The 18,842-nt window shown below is 38.9% G+C and overlaps 1 protein-coding gene across 8 annotated transcripts in view; it reads right to left on the bottom strand.

Annotated features, from left to right (window-relative positions):
• pbx3b (pre-B-cell leukemia homeobox 3b) overlaps nt 1-18,842 on the bottom strand; it is a 90,295-nt gene that overhangs the window by 9,308 nt on the left and 62,145 nt on the right. For 4 of the 8 annotated variants that reach the window (XM_039681141.2, XM_039681174.2, XM_039681150.2 and 1 more), the window contains exons 3-6: nt 7,887-8,128; nt 5,078-5,268; nt 3,520-3,655; nt 1,677-1,706 (exon numbers count right to left, since the gene is read on the bottom strand). In XM_039681141.2, the coding sequence (XP_039537075.2) occupies nt 1,677-1,706; nt 3,520-3,655; nt 5,078-5,268; nt 7,887-8,128 (599 nt within the window). The remainder of the gene's footprint in view (nt 1-1,676; nt 1,707-3,519; nt 3,656-5,077; nt 5,269-7,886; nt 8,129-18,842) is intronic. The other 4 variants (XM_039681158.2, XM_039681166.2, XM_039681197.2 and 1 more) reach the window with 1 other exon arrangement.

The following is an 18,842-nucleotide window of genomic DNA, read 5'->3' as shown; positions in this document are numbered from 1 at the left end:
CTCATTTAAATGGCTGTTCTCTCTTTTGCCTTTAGATGAATCAATAACAAATAAGGATGTCCAAAAACTCTCACATGTAATCTTTGTATTCATACTGGTTTCATACATTACTTTTTTTTTTATTTCACTTGACAAAAATGTTTAAATACTAATATTTTGCCTCACTGCATATTTGGTCACATTTATATGAAAACACCCTAGACTAGAGATGCAGTAGACTTCTATGCCTGGAACCCAATACCTGGTTTATTTGCTTTAAACCAATGGAGAGAAAAGCCTGTGTGGGTGTAGTAAATAATTCACCACTACTCCCTCCCCAAGCTTGGGTCAATACACCACTAGTGTCACTGAAATGGGATGGATGATCTTACCCAGGTCTCAATACCTCCCGATTTATACTGCTTCTCTTGCTGAGAGTGGAGCTTAAATGGAGACTCAGACTCCTGACTTCATCTCTCCCTCTCTCACACACACACACACACACACACACACACACACACACACACACAATTCCTGTCATTGGCGGTTGCAGTGGCCAGGGCTGCTGATATTATCAATAATGAAGCGGTCTGCCTCAGGTTAATGTGTTAACTATTAATGCAGAGCTCTGCTACATGTATAATGAGCTGAAATATTGATAAGTGTCGTTCGTTTGAACCACAGGAAGATCGAAGCGGAAGAACAGCACTTAATTGGGTGATGGGCACCACACTTTGTTCTCACTCATTTGCAGGGTGCATGTTACCCCCTTAGACTCAGTGCCTAAAATCATAGTTGTCATGAAAACTCTTAAAAAAAAAGTATTATGTGACCCAGTATGCCATGATGCCCATTTAGAAGGCAGAACATCACACATGCACACAGATCGTGCCCAGATAATGAGACTGATTCTGTGCACTGAGTGAAGTTGTGCCTGATAAAGGCGACTAAATTTCATCAACAATACTATTAACACCACACATCACTTCTAATCAGCATATGTTTTAGATACAAGGAAAAAGGCAAAGCAGGCAGTTTCTTGGATGTACATGTTCTAGAATTTGTTACAACAAGAGTGAAAAAAATGTTACTACCTTAGAAATGTAAATATATATATTTTTTTAAACACGGCGCAACATTTCTACCATTTTTTTTAAATTAAAAATAGAATCTTTAAAACTAAAATTGAAAAACAAAATATTTTCATATCCTCCAGCAGCATATTATTAATTGAATGAAATATATTTCCAAATATATACAAAAGGTTAAGTTCCTGAACATATAAAAGAACACACTTATTAAATACGATGTGGGGTAAATGTCTATCACAGAAATGTCAAAATATATAATGACAAGACATAACACAATCAAAAGGGACACATACTTTTAGAAGTTTGACAATCGAGTGAAATTCTCTAGGGAAGAGTGAAGAGTAATTACATAAATACTGTCTGATATTTAGTTTGATTACTGAGCACTCCAAATACAATCCCATTCGACACTTGTTCAGTGTGCAGATTGTTTGTCGCTAAGTGCAGAAAAAGGTCGACTTTTGGGGAACAGAGTGCTGAGTATATCTAAACATGTTCTTAGGTATTAGTGAACACACATAAAGGGGTGACAGAATAAAGAAAAAATCAACAATAAAGTAAAACAAATGGCACAAAAAAAGTGGAGCAGGAGAAGTCATGACATACCTGTGCCACTGTGATGGTGGTTCCCACCCCCTGAAGGCAAAAAAGAATGGCTTTTACAGGATCTGACTCTGAACAACCCTCCATAAGCCCCTCCCCACAGAGAAAAAATAAACATTTATAACATCACAGAGTATGCAAATATGCTCTAAGACCAATAGGTTAACAGTACACATTTTCCTTGACCACCTCTGTGACAATTTGAAAAAAGGAAAAGAGTTTTGTCTGTGGGGAGATGGGTGTGGGTGGGTACTCTTGCCTTCAGGTGGATTCTGAATTTCGCTATTAGAGTGGGAAAACACTATACTCTTGATTGCTTTGCGATAATGAATCACACTGTGCGACTAAAAGTTTTGTCCGTCTTCTTTCTCTCCTACAACACATACACTCACATGCACACACATTTACTCTAAAACATAATGACTGACACAGATCGCCACAAACTGTGGCATCCATCCACAACAGGGTACACGCTGTGCCTGTGTCAGCTCAGTGGAAGTATCAGACTGATGTGTTAGAGCAAACAGGTATGCATGCTGGACAGTGAGGAGAGAAAAGAAGAGGACAATGAGACACAGTATGCTGAAGAGCCTTTCTGGTGTGATCAATCTTGACCCTGTCCCAAATGGCACCCATAGCCCCCACGGTCTTCCTCCGAATCCATACTTTGCAGCATGGGCTGCTGGGTAACATTCAAGGATGCATAGCTGCTGAAAAGTGGGTGAATGGGTAGGTTTGGGAACCTAAAATGACAAACTGGACACAGTACGACTCGAGTGAAGGTCAAGAGACCATAGGTCCATTTGAGACAGGGCCTTTGTTTGCCTCATCTGACCTAGCCTTGCCTGCTGTTAGATTATGATTATGAACCTAGATTATGGTACTACCCTGCAAACAAAAACAGCTTAAAATAGCCTAAGATGGTTTGATGGTCTCAAAGCCTGTCAAGCTGTTCTGTTGGCTGATTTTAGAGGGGTCTTGGGAACTTTTCAGCTTGTCAGGCTAGGAGACCAACTGGCCAACCGTGTAAGGCAGCTGAGCACCACCTTAGCCAGGATGGGAGACCAGCTAGACCAGGGGTTTTCAACCCTGCTCCTGGAGACTAACTGTCCTTCAGAGTTTAGCTCCAACATTAAGCCATAGATACACAAGACTTTGAGCAAGACATTGCAGCGGTCATTTGATGTCACACTCAGTAGCATTAAAAAAAAAAAACAGAATTCAACATATTATACATCAAACATGTAAACAATACGCAGTCCACTCCATTGTACTGCAGCTCTTCAAAGTTTGCATTCTTTTAAATGAGCTAAGAGTTCAGTCTTCTATTATACCAGTCTTCTATTGGTCACACATCTTCACGTCATGCGAATTCGCAGAGCAGAATTCACCAAACTTGAATTTTGGAAAGCATTTCCTGTCTCCTGCATTAATAAACAGAAGTCAATGGAACAACAAGTGTAGTGTGACCGCCCCTTAAATCAAACACATGAACCATCTAATCAAGGTCTTCCTCAATTGAAAATTTGAGGCATTTGTGTTGGAGCAGGTTGGAACTAAACTCTATGGGTCTCCAAGAGCAGGGTTTAAGATTCCTGTGTTAGACCAGCCGAAGACTAGCTTAGCCAGGTTGAAGGACCATCTTAAACTAACTAAGACCAGGATTGACCTGTAAAATAGCTTAGACTGTTTTTTTTTTTTAACAGAGATGGCATTGGATTTACCTAATTAAACCCTGGGCATGGTGACTTTAAGTCTTCGGGCTTTGATCTGTCTTTATTCATTCTTTGCAGACTATCCAACAAAAATGGGGCATGTGCTACATGGATGGGTGGTGTGGTCTCACCTGGGATACTGTTATGCTGCATTTCTTAGCCAGCTCCTCTTTGGCCTCTTCACTGGGGTAAGGGTTACTAAGATGCGAGTAAAAATACTCGTTCAGGATCTCGGTCGCCTGCTTGCTGAAGTTCCGCCGTTTCCGTCTGCCGTTGGACAAGCGGGGGGGAAAACAAGTGGAGGAAGGCAATTAGAGAAACTCAAATAAAACCATGTGTGATGGCCAAACTCATAATGAACTGCTGGCAGGAAATGAAGTCAGGAAGGCTATTATCGGAATACATATGTAGACACACAAATGGAGAGTTGTTACGTTATCGGTTGAGCTCTAAGCGAAGCGTGAAATGTTCAGTGTTTAGAGCAGCGAGCTTTCCCCTCACTCTTTCTCCCTCTCTTGTGCTTTCTTTCACTCTGATGGGGGCGTTTAGAGTTGCTCAAGCATTCCCAGTCAGAGCTGTATCTTGGGACATTAGGGAAATCAGGCCATGGCCAGCTGAACACTGTTCCTCAAGTACAGGGGCAGGGCCTGATGGAGTTGCACTTACCGCCACTCACTGCGACCCACCCCGCCACAGTTAAGCGCTGGCTTCTTTCTCTCGCCTTGTTTAATGCCTTTCACACGAGTGGCCGGCCAAATGATTGTGCTTCCGCTTCACTTATGCGTTCTCCTCGAGACCTCATCCGGTCTTTTCTCCTGTTCACTGCATCATTTCTCTCCCCTCTATGCCTCTCCAGATCTCCTCTACCAACTGTTTGTGATTACAGTAATCTAGACCACCTGCCGATGACCTCCTACCCACCAAATGCAAATGACTTCATTTCCACTCTATAAAACTCTTAACTGCTTTCAGGTGCTTAGTATGACTGTGTTTAGTGGATGGCCTCTAGGCTCTACAACCCTTGTCTTGGCAGTACCACATCTTTACCGCTAATGGTTGAATAATGTTGAATGTGTTATTGTGCTCGACTGATAACAGACGCCTGAACCCTGTTTGCCCAGATTATAGGTCAAATTAAGTCAAAATTGACCTAAAAAAACATTCCTACTTTAAGTAACAATGGCACCTTAACACTTATGTTATGTCTGAATTTAAGATGTACAGTACTTAAGAATGTCTGAATTATGTAAATAAAACATAAAAGTGGCAAAATAACATAACTACTGTAAAATAAGTGATCCGAAGTTTCTCTTAATGGAATTATGAATCTTCTATCTTCATTTTGAACAACTTTTTTGTCCTTGTTTTGAACAAATAGTTATTGTTCTTTAAATTAATGGGCAAATTATGGGCAATTATGGACTATGGGCAAAATCTTTTTTTTCCGCACATGAAATGTCCAATTGCACAGATTTCCTATTAATAGGACTGTATTGACCTCTAAAATGTCACTAAACAATGATAAATTTAACACGCTAAATACATTTGGGGCCATCATATTTGATGTTTAACTTCATATTCTCTAATAATCACTTTCTTGCATATAGCAGGAGATGGATTCTTTCAGATACAACCGAGAATCATTTGTAATTATCTGTCCTGTAATGTAGACAAATCACACGTACTAACCTGGCATCGAGGAAGCGGGACCTCAAGATCATGACGGCCTCACAGGTGCTCTGTTTAAGCTGCATTTGGATGGAGCTGAATTTGCGATGGATGATGCTGACCATGCGCTCGATCTCTTTGGGCGAGATGGGTCGTGTGCGAGACTGCTCCCTCAACAGGTTCATGACGTGGGTGGTGAACTCATTACATGCCTGTGGAGAAATACATTTTTGATCTGAGGACTCAGAGGGAGTAGGTGTATAAATGCATCACGCAAAACTAAATTACTCTGAAGTCTTTAGGACACGCTACTGAGACGTAATCAATTATTTCTGAATATACAACTCTGTCATTACGTTCTCACCTAACATCCCCAAAATCATCCTAGAGATTGACACTCTTTTTAAAATCATTATATACTCTCAGCACAGTGACAAAAATGCTCTTTGACGTTATTCGGCAGAAGAAGCGCATCCGTTTGAAGCTCTCTGGAGCAGCAATCAGCAATTTTTGAAGCAAGTTCAAAGCTGCCGCTCTTGAAAGCACGGCAAAAACACTATCCACACTGTTTGTAGTGCTGCTGAGGACTTGAACGGCTTAATAGGTGAAGTCATCTATGAATGCAAATGCCGATTTGCAATTTGGCACTTGCCCAGCGCCGTAGAATTTAAACAGCTTTTCGTTAAAGCAGTGGTTCATACATGATTAATTAGAATAACTCATTTAGGTAGTGCACACTTTGGCTCATTACTCGGAGTAAAATGTGTTAAGTATTTACATTTAGATTATTAAAATGGGGAACACCCTTAAGAAAGATGCATTTACTCTGGGTGAAAGGGTTGAGCAACCTTATTCACATGCTCCCTTTTTAAACGCTTGCAAGTTAATCAGACTAATTGAGCCCATTGGCCGGCTAAGCCATCAGCTAAACAACTTTCAGAGCGTATTAAGAGGATTGTTATTTACAAATAAAAGTGTTCTCTCAAACATTCTTAATTGTTTTCTGTGAAAAGTACAACAGTAGCAGGGTCAATGACAAAAAAAGAGTGACCACGATTAAAGAAACCTAGTAAAATATAAAATACAAAATATACTTGTATTCATGTTGGTTTTACTGTATATGGTTTGCAACAAAAGTTTGAATTTAATGAATGAAAATGTCATGACCTGTAACTATCAAGTAATAAGCAATAATTACATGAATATTATTACATAAATACATGGCTGTACAATAGGGTTGTCACAAAATTCCAGTAGTCGGTACCAATCCCATTCTCCGAATCAATTTCAGTACCACAGCAAAATCTGTTGGAAGTATTTAACTATTTTAAACAATAATATATATATATATATATATATATATATATAAAATTCAATGAGTTTATTATTTATGATGGTTATCATAATACATATAGACATTTGAAGACTTTTTGACAATTGACAATTTCTTCAGGTTAAACCAAACTTTTATTTTGACGGGTTGCACTGAAGACCTTTGAGTTTCTGTGGGTGTATGATATGATGATAGTTTTTTTTCTCAAATGTAACGATAAATCATGAAGTGAATCAGACCCAGAGCGGCTCTGGAGAAGAAGTTAGTATATAGTGAGGTGGAAGAGGCTGATAACACAGCAGACGTCACACGTGCTTCAGTGCGTGTGTGTGTGTGTGTGTGTGGTAATTGAAACCATGCGTCTGCTCCATTCAAACAGAGATGCGCAGAAGATCCAGGATTCATATTTAAAAAGTATTTTTTATGGTCATTTAGACTGGAGCCCTGCGCTTAGATAAACACAGAAATGACTGAAAACAGCCGCCTGTCAGCGGCTACCGAATTTATTATCCAGTACTCAGTACAACCTATAGCTGATTTACTGTAAAGTTGCTTTGAAACAATCTGTATTGTAAAAAGCGCTTTATAAATGAAGGTGACTTGACTTGACTACCGGTACAACAGAAATGCTGGTATCGTCACATTTTCAAAATTTCAGTACCGACTTTTGACAACCCTATTTAAAAAAAAAAGGATAGATCTGGGCAAAATAAGCATCGTGTCATTGACCCAGGGACAATAGACTAATTATAGATCTATTACTTAAATTTTTACAGCATGTTAACTATTTCATATCTCAAAGAAAAAAGAAAAAAGAAAGATTGAAAGGCCAATCGTTCAACTTGCCTTTGATTATGAGGAAAATAACTAAAGCGCTGAATCAAAAATTAATGTCAGCTCCATTAAAGAATCAATACATGACCTCAATGAAGCAGCCAGTCCTGCATAGCAACACTCTCAAATGCACTATGCAATCAGAGGCTGCTCCCCACACTGTAACTAAAAGCGTCTGCTCAATATTTATAAGAGGATGTCTAGACTACCGCTGTTCAGGGGTCAGGTAAGTTGAAGATGTCCTAATGCCTGAATACCACCATAAATCACATCTGCTCTCAGTTGTAATCATGATAGACAGGACTGTAAAATGCAAAATGCTTGCTCAGGTTTAGACCTCTGACACCTTCAGTTCAGATGAAGGCCTCCGGGTCTCCCTTTAAACCTGTCATTAAGCTTCAGTGGAAAACATCTATTCCGATCAATGCAAATGTGTGAATACAGATAAAAAGTGATTTTGTATTATTCTTGGCTCTGTACCATACAATCAGATAGGGCTTTGTAACAACTAGATGGGAAAGGTTTTAGGCTTGAGTTATATGTACATGAGTAATTATTTCTCTCTCTTTTTTTGGAGAAACTCATAGAGAAGACCTTCAGAAAGAAAATATACATTGCAAGCAAATAATGCTTTATTTGACTATAGCGTGTACTGACATTCACCTGTTCATATTTTTCCAACTCGGTGTGGTAGATCTGTCTGATCTGGGAGAGTTTGGCCCTGTAGTCAGAGTGCTCAATGGAGTTGTCAGTGGGACTGCCGGCCGCTGCCGCCGCCGCCGCCGCTGCCGCCGATCCTCCGCCCTTCTCCGGTCCTGACACACCCTCCGCCAGAAGCATGTTGTCAAGACGCATCAGCTGTGGATCGGGTGGGTCCTCTTCCTGAGCCCCGCGGATACTTAGACCTGATAAACAAAAAACAAGAGATTGGTCAGTGACATGATGAGGTAGAAGTGCGACCACAATGGCTTTTTTAAATATTCTTACATCAATTTATCATAAAGAGGTATTACTTTCTTTCTTCTGTTTTTATTTATCGATTTGAAGTCAGTTGGGCCCAAAACACCATTGGACCCAATTGACAGCTTTTTGAACAAGCATAAAAGCCAGAGGTATGAGTTTTAGCGTTTTTGGCTGAAAAAAATATTTTTGTAAAGGAATGCAAAGGATACTACAAGGTCACATGACGCAACAACCGTCCAGCAACACATTCCCGAAGATAATGTAAAGACATATACTGCCTCGCTTGTGCCTGTCTGCTGCCCTCATGAGCTGTGAATGATGAAAGAGTGAATTAATTATTGACGAATGATTGAATTTCATATAGGCGTACACCGACGTACTATCACACGGGTTGTGAGCTCTGCAATCAAGCCTCTGTCTGGCAGCAAATACCACTATCTGTCACAACAGGCGAAAATAACTCCAGACTGTATTAGAGAAAAAAATACGTCGTCCATTCCGACCCATCGCTATGCTTGAGTTAAAGTGAGACGGATCAGGGTGCTGGGGGTATTGAGAGAGTGCTGAAAAGGCCCGTAGGTACGAATTTGTTTTTACTCTGTTTTGCAGTGCTGCCTTCTCGAATTTTCACAGCACACTGCACACACGGTGTGTGTACTCACAGCCATACATGACAGGGACACTCACCGACTGACACACACTCAACAGCGCGATGGCACCTCTCCACGCTGAGGCGATGCTAAACAGAAAGGCATGCGTGTACACGTGTCTCAGCGCGCTGGTCCGAAATCACGGGTACGGCGTAATAATGAGCAGAAAGCGTTCTCACAAGTGCCGTTATATTTTGTTGTTAACAAACTGTTTTATTATACAACCCCGGTTCTGCTCTCCGCGGAGGCCAGGCTGCTTGAAATGTATGTAAATTTGCATAGCAATCGATACGAGGGTGAAAGATAGCTCATTGTGTTTGCCTGATATTCATAATGAACCTCAGAGCAGTAAAAAGCCATTAAGATTGATTACAAACTTCCTCATCATGCTTGCCTCTCTTACTGTGTTTGCATAATGAATTCCATTCATATGGGGGAATAATGAAGCAGAAAAAGTTCTTTTTGTGAAAGATTTTAATCAAACGATTTAATCTTAACACGTATTTGTAATGGTGCCTTTAAGAAGAAGAATATGAAGAAGGCTGCAGCCTTCAGTCTTTGTTAATGAGACACAAGTTCTACTTTCACAGAAATAGTGATGTTAACCAGAAGGAACAACGTTCTTTGTATTTAGAGCCAGCCAGATCACAGTTCCCTGATATTTTATTATCCTTTTTTAAATAAGGAACTATGGGAATGCAAAATGTCCTTCAATACACACTTCATAGTAAACGATATTTAAGTGGATCCTAATTAGCTTTCATTAAACACATAAGAATGTGCACCTGTACTGGCATGACAAAAAAGCCAGACTTAAACAAAAAAAGTAAAACAACAAAATGAACCATTAAACCTGAATAGAAATTAACATACTATTAGTCATAAATATAGGACTAAGACGAGAATGTGTATGCTGTGGTTGGTCTGGGTATTTTGGACGGTTTAACTAGTGGGTGATTTGGGGGTTCTGAGAGTTTCAGAGAGCTTCATTACAGGCTTCATTAAGATACTGTGAGATGCTGAATCCTAAATGAGGAGATTACGGAGTTTATTATTGCACTGTGGAAGCCTGGCAACCAGCTAACCCTCTCTCTCTCTCAAACACACACACACACACACACACCAGGTATTCTTGAGATATTCAGATATTTATTTGACATTTGAGTAGTTTACACATAAAAGAACAGTATAGTGAAGGGCTAAACAACTACTCAGTTTATTTACTGTATGTGGTTCAAATTCAAAAAAAGTTTGAACACATACACACACTAACATAATTGACTCCAAAAGGTCCATACATTTGCAACGCTACAGTCGCTTCCAATTCTTGAGCACATTACAACATAAACAAATATTTACACATTCGTTTTATGGTTTTGTAAACAGACTTCAAGAATAATTCTCGTAAAGCACAACCACACACACACACAAAAAAACAAAAAAGCTACAATCCATCAACGGCGAGCAAACCAACAGCACAAACGAACACGACACTCTAGCTAACACACTTTTGTAAATAAACAAAGACAAGATGCTGTCAATTTGAAGAGACTATTTACTCAGCTAACACAAGAAATCTAAAGAGCGGCACCTTCAGCCCAGACCGCCGATGGAGGAGCTGCCTGACCCGTGCGGTATTGATCAGGTGTTAGTGCATGTATGTGCTGTTGATATTAGGCCATGGGGTGTAATGGTGTGAGAGGCAGAGGATGAATGAGGTCATTTGTGTGAGACGCTCAGCTGGCCGTGCTGGACAATGCAGTGTCAGCGTGTAGAGCCAAGGCCACACCAGGGACAATATGACCCTGCTCTACTGACTCCAAGAGCAGACACACAACTACACATACACACACACACACACACCAGCATCACTATATCACATCTGCATCACAGAGACATCCTTTCTCTTTCTTTTTTTTGTCTTTAGTCATTTTATTGTGCTATTGTCATTTTTATTAGACTTGTTCCTATATTAATATTTTGAATTATTTCTTATTTTTATATTTATTTTTTTGAGATATTTTATTTAATTTTAGTTCATGTTTTAGTAATTTTTTAATACATCTAGAGAGTTCGTTCATTCATTTTCAAGTTTTAGTTTAAACTAGGGCTGTCAAACGATTAATAGCATCCAAAATAAAAGTTTGTGTTTACATAATATACTGTAAGTGGGTGCACTGTTTATAATTATTTTACATATAAATACACACACATGCTCGTATATATTTAAGAAATATTTTCATGTATATAGATTTATATATAACTTATATTATATATAAATATAAATATTTTTATATATTTTATTTTTTTTCTTAAATATACATGCATGTGTGTGTATTTATATAAACAAAATAATTATACACAGTATACACACAAATATCATGTTAACACAAACTTTTATTTTGGATGCGATTAATCGCAATTAATCGTTTGACAGCTCTAGTTTAAACATTTTAGTACATCAAGTTTTTGATCAAATTTGAATTAGTTTGTGTTTTATGATTTTTATGAAGTTTTAGTAATTTTGCAGTGTTTTCTGTCCATGTCCATTTACATTTTTTTATTTTAGTACATCAAGAAAACGAGAAATGCTACTTTGGCAACTAGCTGAAATAAAATAAGTTTATTTCCAGTTACTACAATACAAGCATGATTTGATCTGGATTAGCCAAAATGTTCCTTGTCGAATGTTAGAAAGACAGCAGATGTCTGCGGTTTTAGATGTTTATCAGGCGTTTGTACACAAATATGGCTTCTTTTTTTTTTTTTTAAAGGAAGCATGATTCTTTCCAGATGATGCCAAGATTTGCGGTCTCGCTATAGTATATGAAAGTTTGGCTATGTTTGGGTTTGCGTTTGATTTGTGTAACGTTAGAGGAGGTAAAGGCTTAGTTTTTGAGCTTGGTTTATTTTCACGATTCTGTCAGGTATATTAAATATACCACATTTCACACATTTCCACACCAGCCTCAGTTGTCACTACCATTCCGCTCAGTCGCTCCTGAAGGACCAGAACAGGAAAAGCAGCTGAGGGAATTTACAGAGCTTTTCACTTAAACAGACATAAATCAGCACTTTCATTCAAACCAAATAATCTGAGGCCATAAAGAGCTGCTTGTCTCGCACTGTATATTACCGCCAAGTTCCTGCGAGCAATAACACGGCCGTTCGCAGGCAAAGCAAAACAGAGAGGGACGTGAGGATGTGACATGTAATGCAGTTAGAAGGTCCTGTCGCCCACACTGGCCCTGACACTTTTATCATACGTGTCCATTTCTATTTGGGAAATGGCGGGGATAAAAATGATTACTCGGCTGTGTGGAGAGCGCGCCGGGCCCCTCCAGGCTGCAGACCGGGTGCATTGGTGCCACGACAGCCCAGGAGAGCCATCCATAATGGGCACATTTGTAGACGAGGACCCCCTCCTCGTCTCCCCCCTCCTTTCTTCCACCTCCACCTGCTGCAAGAGCTTCAAGCAAACAGCACTGTGGTTTATGGGGCCACTTTCTTTTAACAACAGAAATAAGAGTCAAGTCATTCCCTGTTATATCATTACTCCGTTCACTCCCACATGTCTTTTTTTGGGTGCTCCACTTCTCTCTTTCAGCTAATGTACATTTTCCCATCTTGTATAAGGGGAATATTTTGACCAAATCTATTCAAGTTTATTTCATTTCATTTTCAAATGTATTCAATTCATTCCTAATTTTTTTTAACTATATAAACAATGACTTTATGACAAGCATGTTTTTAATTTTAACATTAGATTTTTTTTCTTTTTTTTTTCTTTTTCATAAATCCTTAAAAGGAAACATTGGAAACCAGATTTCAAGAAAAAATTATAAAAGTTTTCCAAACCAAATGAAACCAACATGAGTAAAAAGAGTACAAGAAATGTTCCTTTTCTTTATACGCTCATAAGTAACTTCCCCATTTCTCCCATCCTTTCCATTAGAAATATTCTCCCTCTGTTCACTTCTCTTAATCGTAATTCTTATCCATTTTATTATACCGGCACTATTCATAACTTCCGGCTCAAAGAGGATCCAGACTAATAAGAAACAACCAAATCTCCTAAGATGCAACAACACTTTTATCACTTCAAACTAAACCCCAATATGTCTGAAATGAATTAGTGCTATCACATCCACACAGCGGGTTATTTCATCCCGAGGCCTGTGGTTTCCTTTAAGCTAAGCAGCTAATAACACTTTTAGGATGAGCAATGTAAACACCGCGGCATGATACTGGTAAAATAGGCTTTGTGGCGATTAGATCTCTCATTGGCAGTAAAGCTGCAAATAAGCAGCAGAGAATTTCCACTGCTTCAGTCACAGATATCCGCACTGGATTTACCTAATACCTCACTCTCTCAGCATAAGCTTGACGGCATGTGTAAACACTATGCACCTTCATCCAAACCTTTTACCTTCCGAACTGACGCAACAATCCGTGGTAGTAGTACGAAACATTCGTTTTCTGCCTTTAAACTTTTTCCGTCTGCTGCAAGTTCCTTAGGACTTAAGCCTTGAGCCAAGGCGACAGAAAAAGCAGCTGGGTCTGATGCAACGTTGCGGGTATCATGGTAAATGGACAATAGGGGGTTGGGAGCTCGTTTGAAGAATGGAGGCCAAGCTTCACCTTCACAAGTTTCCTAAAAATACACAGCACGGAATTAAACGTGTGCTTTAGGCCTGTCACTCGATTTCATCAGCTCAAATGAACAACACGATGAAGGGGGAACTGTTGCTGGCATGTTACGAATCTTTTAAAAGCGACTTTTTACACTTAGGCCTGCACGCCTTTTACTTTCAGTAAACTCACCAGACCGACACAATGTACCTGTGATACACAAGGATTAGACAACTGTGTGCCGTCACAACAATTATGGTGAATTTACACCTGCTCTCCTGTCTCTCATCCTTAATCTGTCCCTTAGGCACTGGGCATGCCCTTACGACTGACCTCTGACCTCTACCTTGTTTACTCCCATCACTTAAGAGTGGCCATGAGAGCCATAAAGACTCATCCCCGCTGAGTTAATGTGCAGTGCTGGAGCGTGCCAAGCTCTTAACACACACACAAGCACCACTGAGTCACTTTTTTCCCCTTTGGTACGGTCAGTGACTTGGTGAGGATGTGTGCTTGTTTACATTTACACAAACCTATGATTACTAGTGATTCCCAACCAGGGATTTCAACTTTGCTTTGCTGAAAGTATATAAGTAAGTATAAAGTATAAAATATATATTAAAATATAGAATATTTTTTGTCCATAATGGTACATTTTGTTACATTATAATACATTACATTTAATACATATAATACATTATATTCTATACATTACATTTTGGTACATTATAAAATTATATTTCAAGTTTCTCAAACTGAAGTTATTGTTTTCTGCAGTCTATTATTTTCAGTCAAGATCAATCGTTGTAAATTAATGAAAAATACTAATAATATCCGATATACCGACTACCCTTTAAATTTTGGGGTCAGTAAGATGTGTTAGTATTTCTGAAAGCCATCTCTTATGCTCACCAAGGCTGCATTTATTTGATCAAAAAAATACAGTAAAATCAATAATATTGTTAAAACTTATTACACAGTGTCACATGATCCTTCTGAAATCATTCTACTATGTTGATTTGGTGTTGAAGAAACACTTCCTTTAAAACAATAGTGCTGCATATATATATATATATATATATATATATATATATTTTTTTTTTTTTGGAAAAACATTTTTAAAAATCAGATTCTTTGAAAAGATTCAACTTAAATAGAAATATATTGTAATATTATAAATGCCGTTACTGTCACTTTTGATAAATGCCATTCATCCTTGCCAAATAAAAGTATTAATTTCTTTAAATAAAAAAGCAAACTGGCCCCAAATTTGTGAACAGTAGTGTAACGTAAGATTCAAAGAACATATTTCTGATTTATATTGATGAAAATGTACTTGAAGCTTTGGCACCAAAGAAGGTTAGGAAACACTAGAGACAACTAAATTCTTTGTTTTCAGTTATCCATTTAACAGGAGGCTTGAAATCCGACTGTGATGTGCTGACAGCAGAAATACTTCCCTGTGTTTGTTCATATCAGGAAGAGCATCTGGTTTTGTGAAGCAACATGAGGAGACAGGGAAAAAAAAAATGTTATGATTCAGTTATCCCTGTAAGCGAGCGCCGTCCAACAGTGATTTCTTCTCGAGCGCTCTCTTTCACGCATCCACGGTCTGTGGGTTCAGTTCAATACACCTCCGACTGACCCCATAACCCCTCATCCCTTCTCTTTCTGTTCAATGAGTTGCTCTGCAGCAAACCGCTGCCTATCGACACCATGGCACGTCTAATTGCATCGACCGGCGCAGGTCTCCCAAAGCTAACTAATCGAAAGGGAATTTATTTCCTGTCAATATCTAGAAAGGTCATCTCTCTCAGAACAGTTCAGTGCTCAGTCATTCATGGCCGTGAAAAGTGCGTATGTGGGGGCAGTTTGGCCGACTAAATGTCCCCAGAAGGAAAATGGCTTAATAAACACAGTAAAAAATGTGTTAAATAAAATGTAAAAGGAACAGAAAACGACATTATCTCAGTATAAAAACAAACTGGAAAGAGTGTACTGTATGTATCCTCAAGCTGGTGATGAGAGGTTCGATGAGGATAATGCTAAACTGAGATTACAAGGGCCTTTGGAATCGATTCAGCTTTGCAAATACGATCGCGCATTGGACATGGACATACACACTAAAACACGAATTCATCTCAAACAACACAATATACCTCTCCGTCACGTCTGTTGAAGAAACTTTAAGATCAAAGTGGATAAAAATCTTTTGTTCTGCCAAGTAAAACAACCACATCAGCCACTTTAATGCATCTTCAAGTGTCTTTCTCTGCGTGTCCATATATGAGTCTTGGCCTACATCCACATGGCAAAGAAAACACTAAGGGAAAGCGCCTCCGGGCTCTCTCTTGCTCTCACATGTAGGGTAATTAACATGCCATTAACACATTAATACACATTAGCTATTCCCAATGTTAATGACAGACTAATTACCATACCTGAGACTGCACTGGGGAGGCCAGCGCACTGCGCCCTCCCACCAAATCGACTCAGCCAGCTCAAATCAGAGCCCCAGTCACACACTAGAGGCTCTCTATTTCCCCACAGTCATAGGGTTGTTGTACCGCGAGACCACGCTCACTGCCTGCCCAGACTGTCGACTTTGACGGACTTAACATGCTGGACAGTTTCCAAATGTAATGTTACAACAGAGACGCAGTGAAGCAAGTTATCCCCTTTATTGGGATAAAGTCTGGAATGCTTATAGAACTCAACAGTTGGATTATAGACATTAAAATCCTATTGATTTTCTCCATAGAGACACAAATCAGTGCAATTTCAAGGTGAAGTCGGCATAAAGTGAAATTTCACTCAATGCGTTTTCTAAATGCGTGTTATTGATCTTAAATTGACTGATTAATCTGTGCACGTGTTTTTATTTTTTTATTTTTAAAAAGGGTCCAATTCTCACTATTAACTAGTTACCGGTACATATTATCATGCATAATGATGACGCAAAATGAAGATTTTTACAGACAAAAAATACATAAATCTCTCGTCTCAGGGGGATATGAGAGAGGAAAGCATGGTAATTCGAAAATACTACAGGTTTTCTACTAATCGAAAGCTTAATGCTAAATCCTGAAGTATCCCTTCAATAATTAGTTAATAGTGAGAACCAAGTGTGACCAATTGGATCTTCCAGTGAACTGACAGACTTCTTTCTTTCTTACCGATAATTCATTATACATCTTAGTGTTTGGTTTCTGAGGTAGGTGGAATGTTAAAATGCACTACAAGGTTGGTAAATGATCAGCGTATACAGATTGGGAGACATCATGGCAGTGAGTGAGGAAAGAGAAATGATGGAGCAGTACAACTTCGACTGGGAGGAAGATGATGTTGATGATACACGGTATCTCTTCCCTCCGCACGGAATGATAAGCTAATCAGGACTGTTGACAGCGATGCGTGACAATACACACACAAATCTCCGAGCTGGGATGGGGCATTCAAGTTTAAACATCTAAATGTAAAAAAAAAAGAGAGAAAGAAAGAGGGAGGCGGGGGGAGAGAGAGAGACGTGACCAAAAGTGGCAGCAGTCAAGAGTAGAGGATTTCCTGTCAGTTCAGGTAGCCTGGATGTCCCTAGATGATGATGTGTTTCCTCTCCCCAGGAAAGAGGTTTGTGACAGGGTGAGGGAGAGGAGGAGGGGAGAGAAGACAGGGGTGGGAAAAGATAACCCAAACAAACATCTTGTAGACATTTTGCCAAGCACACCAAAATTAATCACTGTCCCATTGAGGAGCTGACATTTGTCTGTAGTGACACGCAGCGTGAGAGTCCAGAGGGAGAGGACGGAGAAAGCGCGACGGAGATGGAGAGAAAGAGTGAGAGTGTCTAAACAAGAGGGCCTCTGTCACTGCCTCTTTGTGTGTTTGTGTGTGTGTGTGTGTGTCTGCGTGCCCTCCTGGACATGGAGTCGGCCTGGGGCCAAGAACCACAGTGGTCAGCGAGCAGGCCTGCTTGTGTGTCTGTGTGGAGGCTAGCCAAACCAGAGAGCGAGGCCACAGTGACACAGATCAACACTCTCTCTCACACACACAGTGACCTGACGGGACCTATTCAGCATGGGCTCCTGTGCTGGATCTCACGGGGTCACTGGCTCTGGCCAGGCTGAGCTTTATTCAATCATTTGTTTAGCCAGTATGCGTAATTAGTCACTGGTCAAGATGCTGAAGCCAGCGTTTTTTGGTACACATAGTGATGGGAGCGGAACTTGTTGGCAATGCAATTAAAAAGCCAGCATTTATTAATATTCAAAAGAAAAAAATAAGAATTTCTACTGAAATCACAAGCGAATCATTACTTTTAACAGGTTCTTTATAGTCATTTCATCAAATTGATTCACAAAGCACTCTATATACCATGTAACCTAATGGGAACCTATAACCTAATCAAAAACAGAGTGATAAATTGATCTTTACTGATTAATGATGTTCAATTCACAGCATAGCAGTTTGAAACCAGTTATTTTTAAGGATTCAGTCAAACAGATTCACAAAACACACCTAATGGTAATATATATGACTAAATGGAAAATATTAAATGGAGATAAGATATGAATCTCTACAAGTTAATCTGCTGTTTTGAACCTGCTCTCTTTTATAATTCAGTCTAACCGATTCATAAAGCACTCTATGTGACCTAAAGGAAATCTATATAACCTAATCAAAAGCATAGCAAGCGTTTTGAATGTTTACTGATTAGTAATGGCCAATTTACAAATTTGTTGTTTTGAACTGGTTCTGTGTAGTTAAACTAAACTGGTTGTTAATCTAAAAAAAGTGTTAAATAGAAGTATCGATAAGATATGAACTCTACCGATTAGTGATGTCCAATTTGGAAATTAAATCGTCGTTTTGAATATTTTTTGGCCTTAATGATTTGCAAAGTGTATAATCTAAACAAATTAAAATAACATATAACATAATCAAAAACAAAATTATGAATGGAAACACTAGTAAAATCAGAATAATGTTGTCCAAATTGAAAACACATCATTATTTTGAACCACTTCTTTAATGAAATGCACACACACACACAGAAAAAAGATTCACAAAGTGCTCTATATTCGAATCTAATAGAAAACATAGTAGAAAAATAAAAGCAATGGTAAGATATGAATCTCTACTGATTAGAGATGTCCAATTTGCAAACAAATCCTGTTCTCTCTTGTCGAAACATTTTCACAAATCGTTCTAATCTAACCAAGTGGAAATATAAAACCTAACTGAAAACTTCAGTTACTTAAGAAAGTGAAAAAAAAGTATTGATAAGATATGAATCTCTACTAATTTATTGATCCATGTGTTGTTTTAAGCAGATTCTTTTGAATAATTAGGCTGAATTCAAATAAAGCTCTATTAC

Source organism: Pimephales promelas, chromosome 14, assembly GCF_988280905.1.
Source record: "Pimephales promelas chromosome 14, fPimPro1.hap1.1, whole genome shotgun sequence".
NCBI classification, from domain to species: domain Eukaryota; kingdom Metazoa; phylum Chordata; class Actinopteri; order Cypriniformes; family Leuciscidae; genus Pimephales; species Pimephales promelas.
The sequence above is the reverse complement of the archived record's forward strand: the minus strand, read 5'-3'. Positions and strand labels throughout refer to the sequence as shown.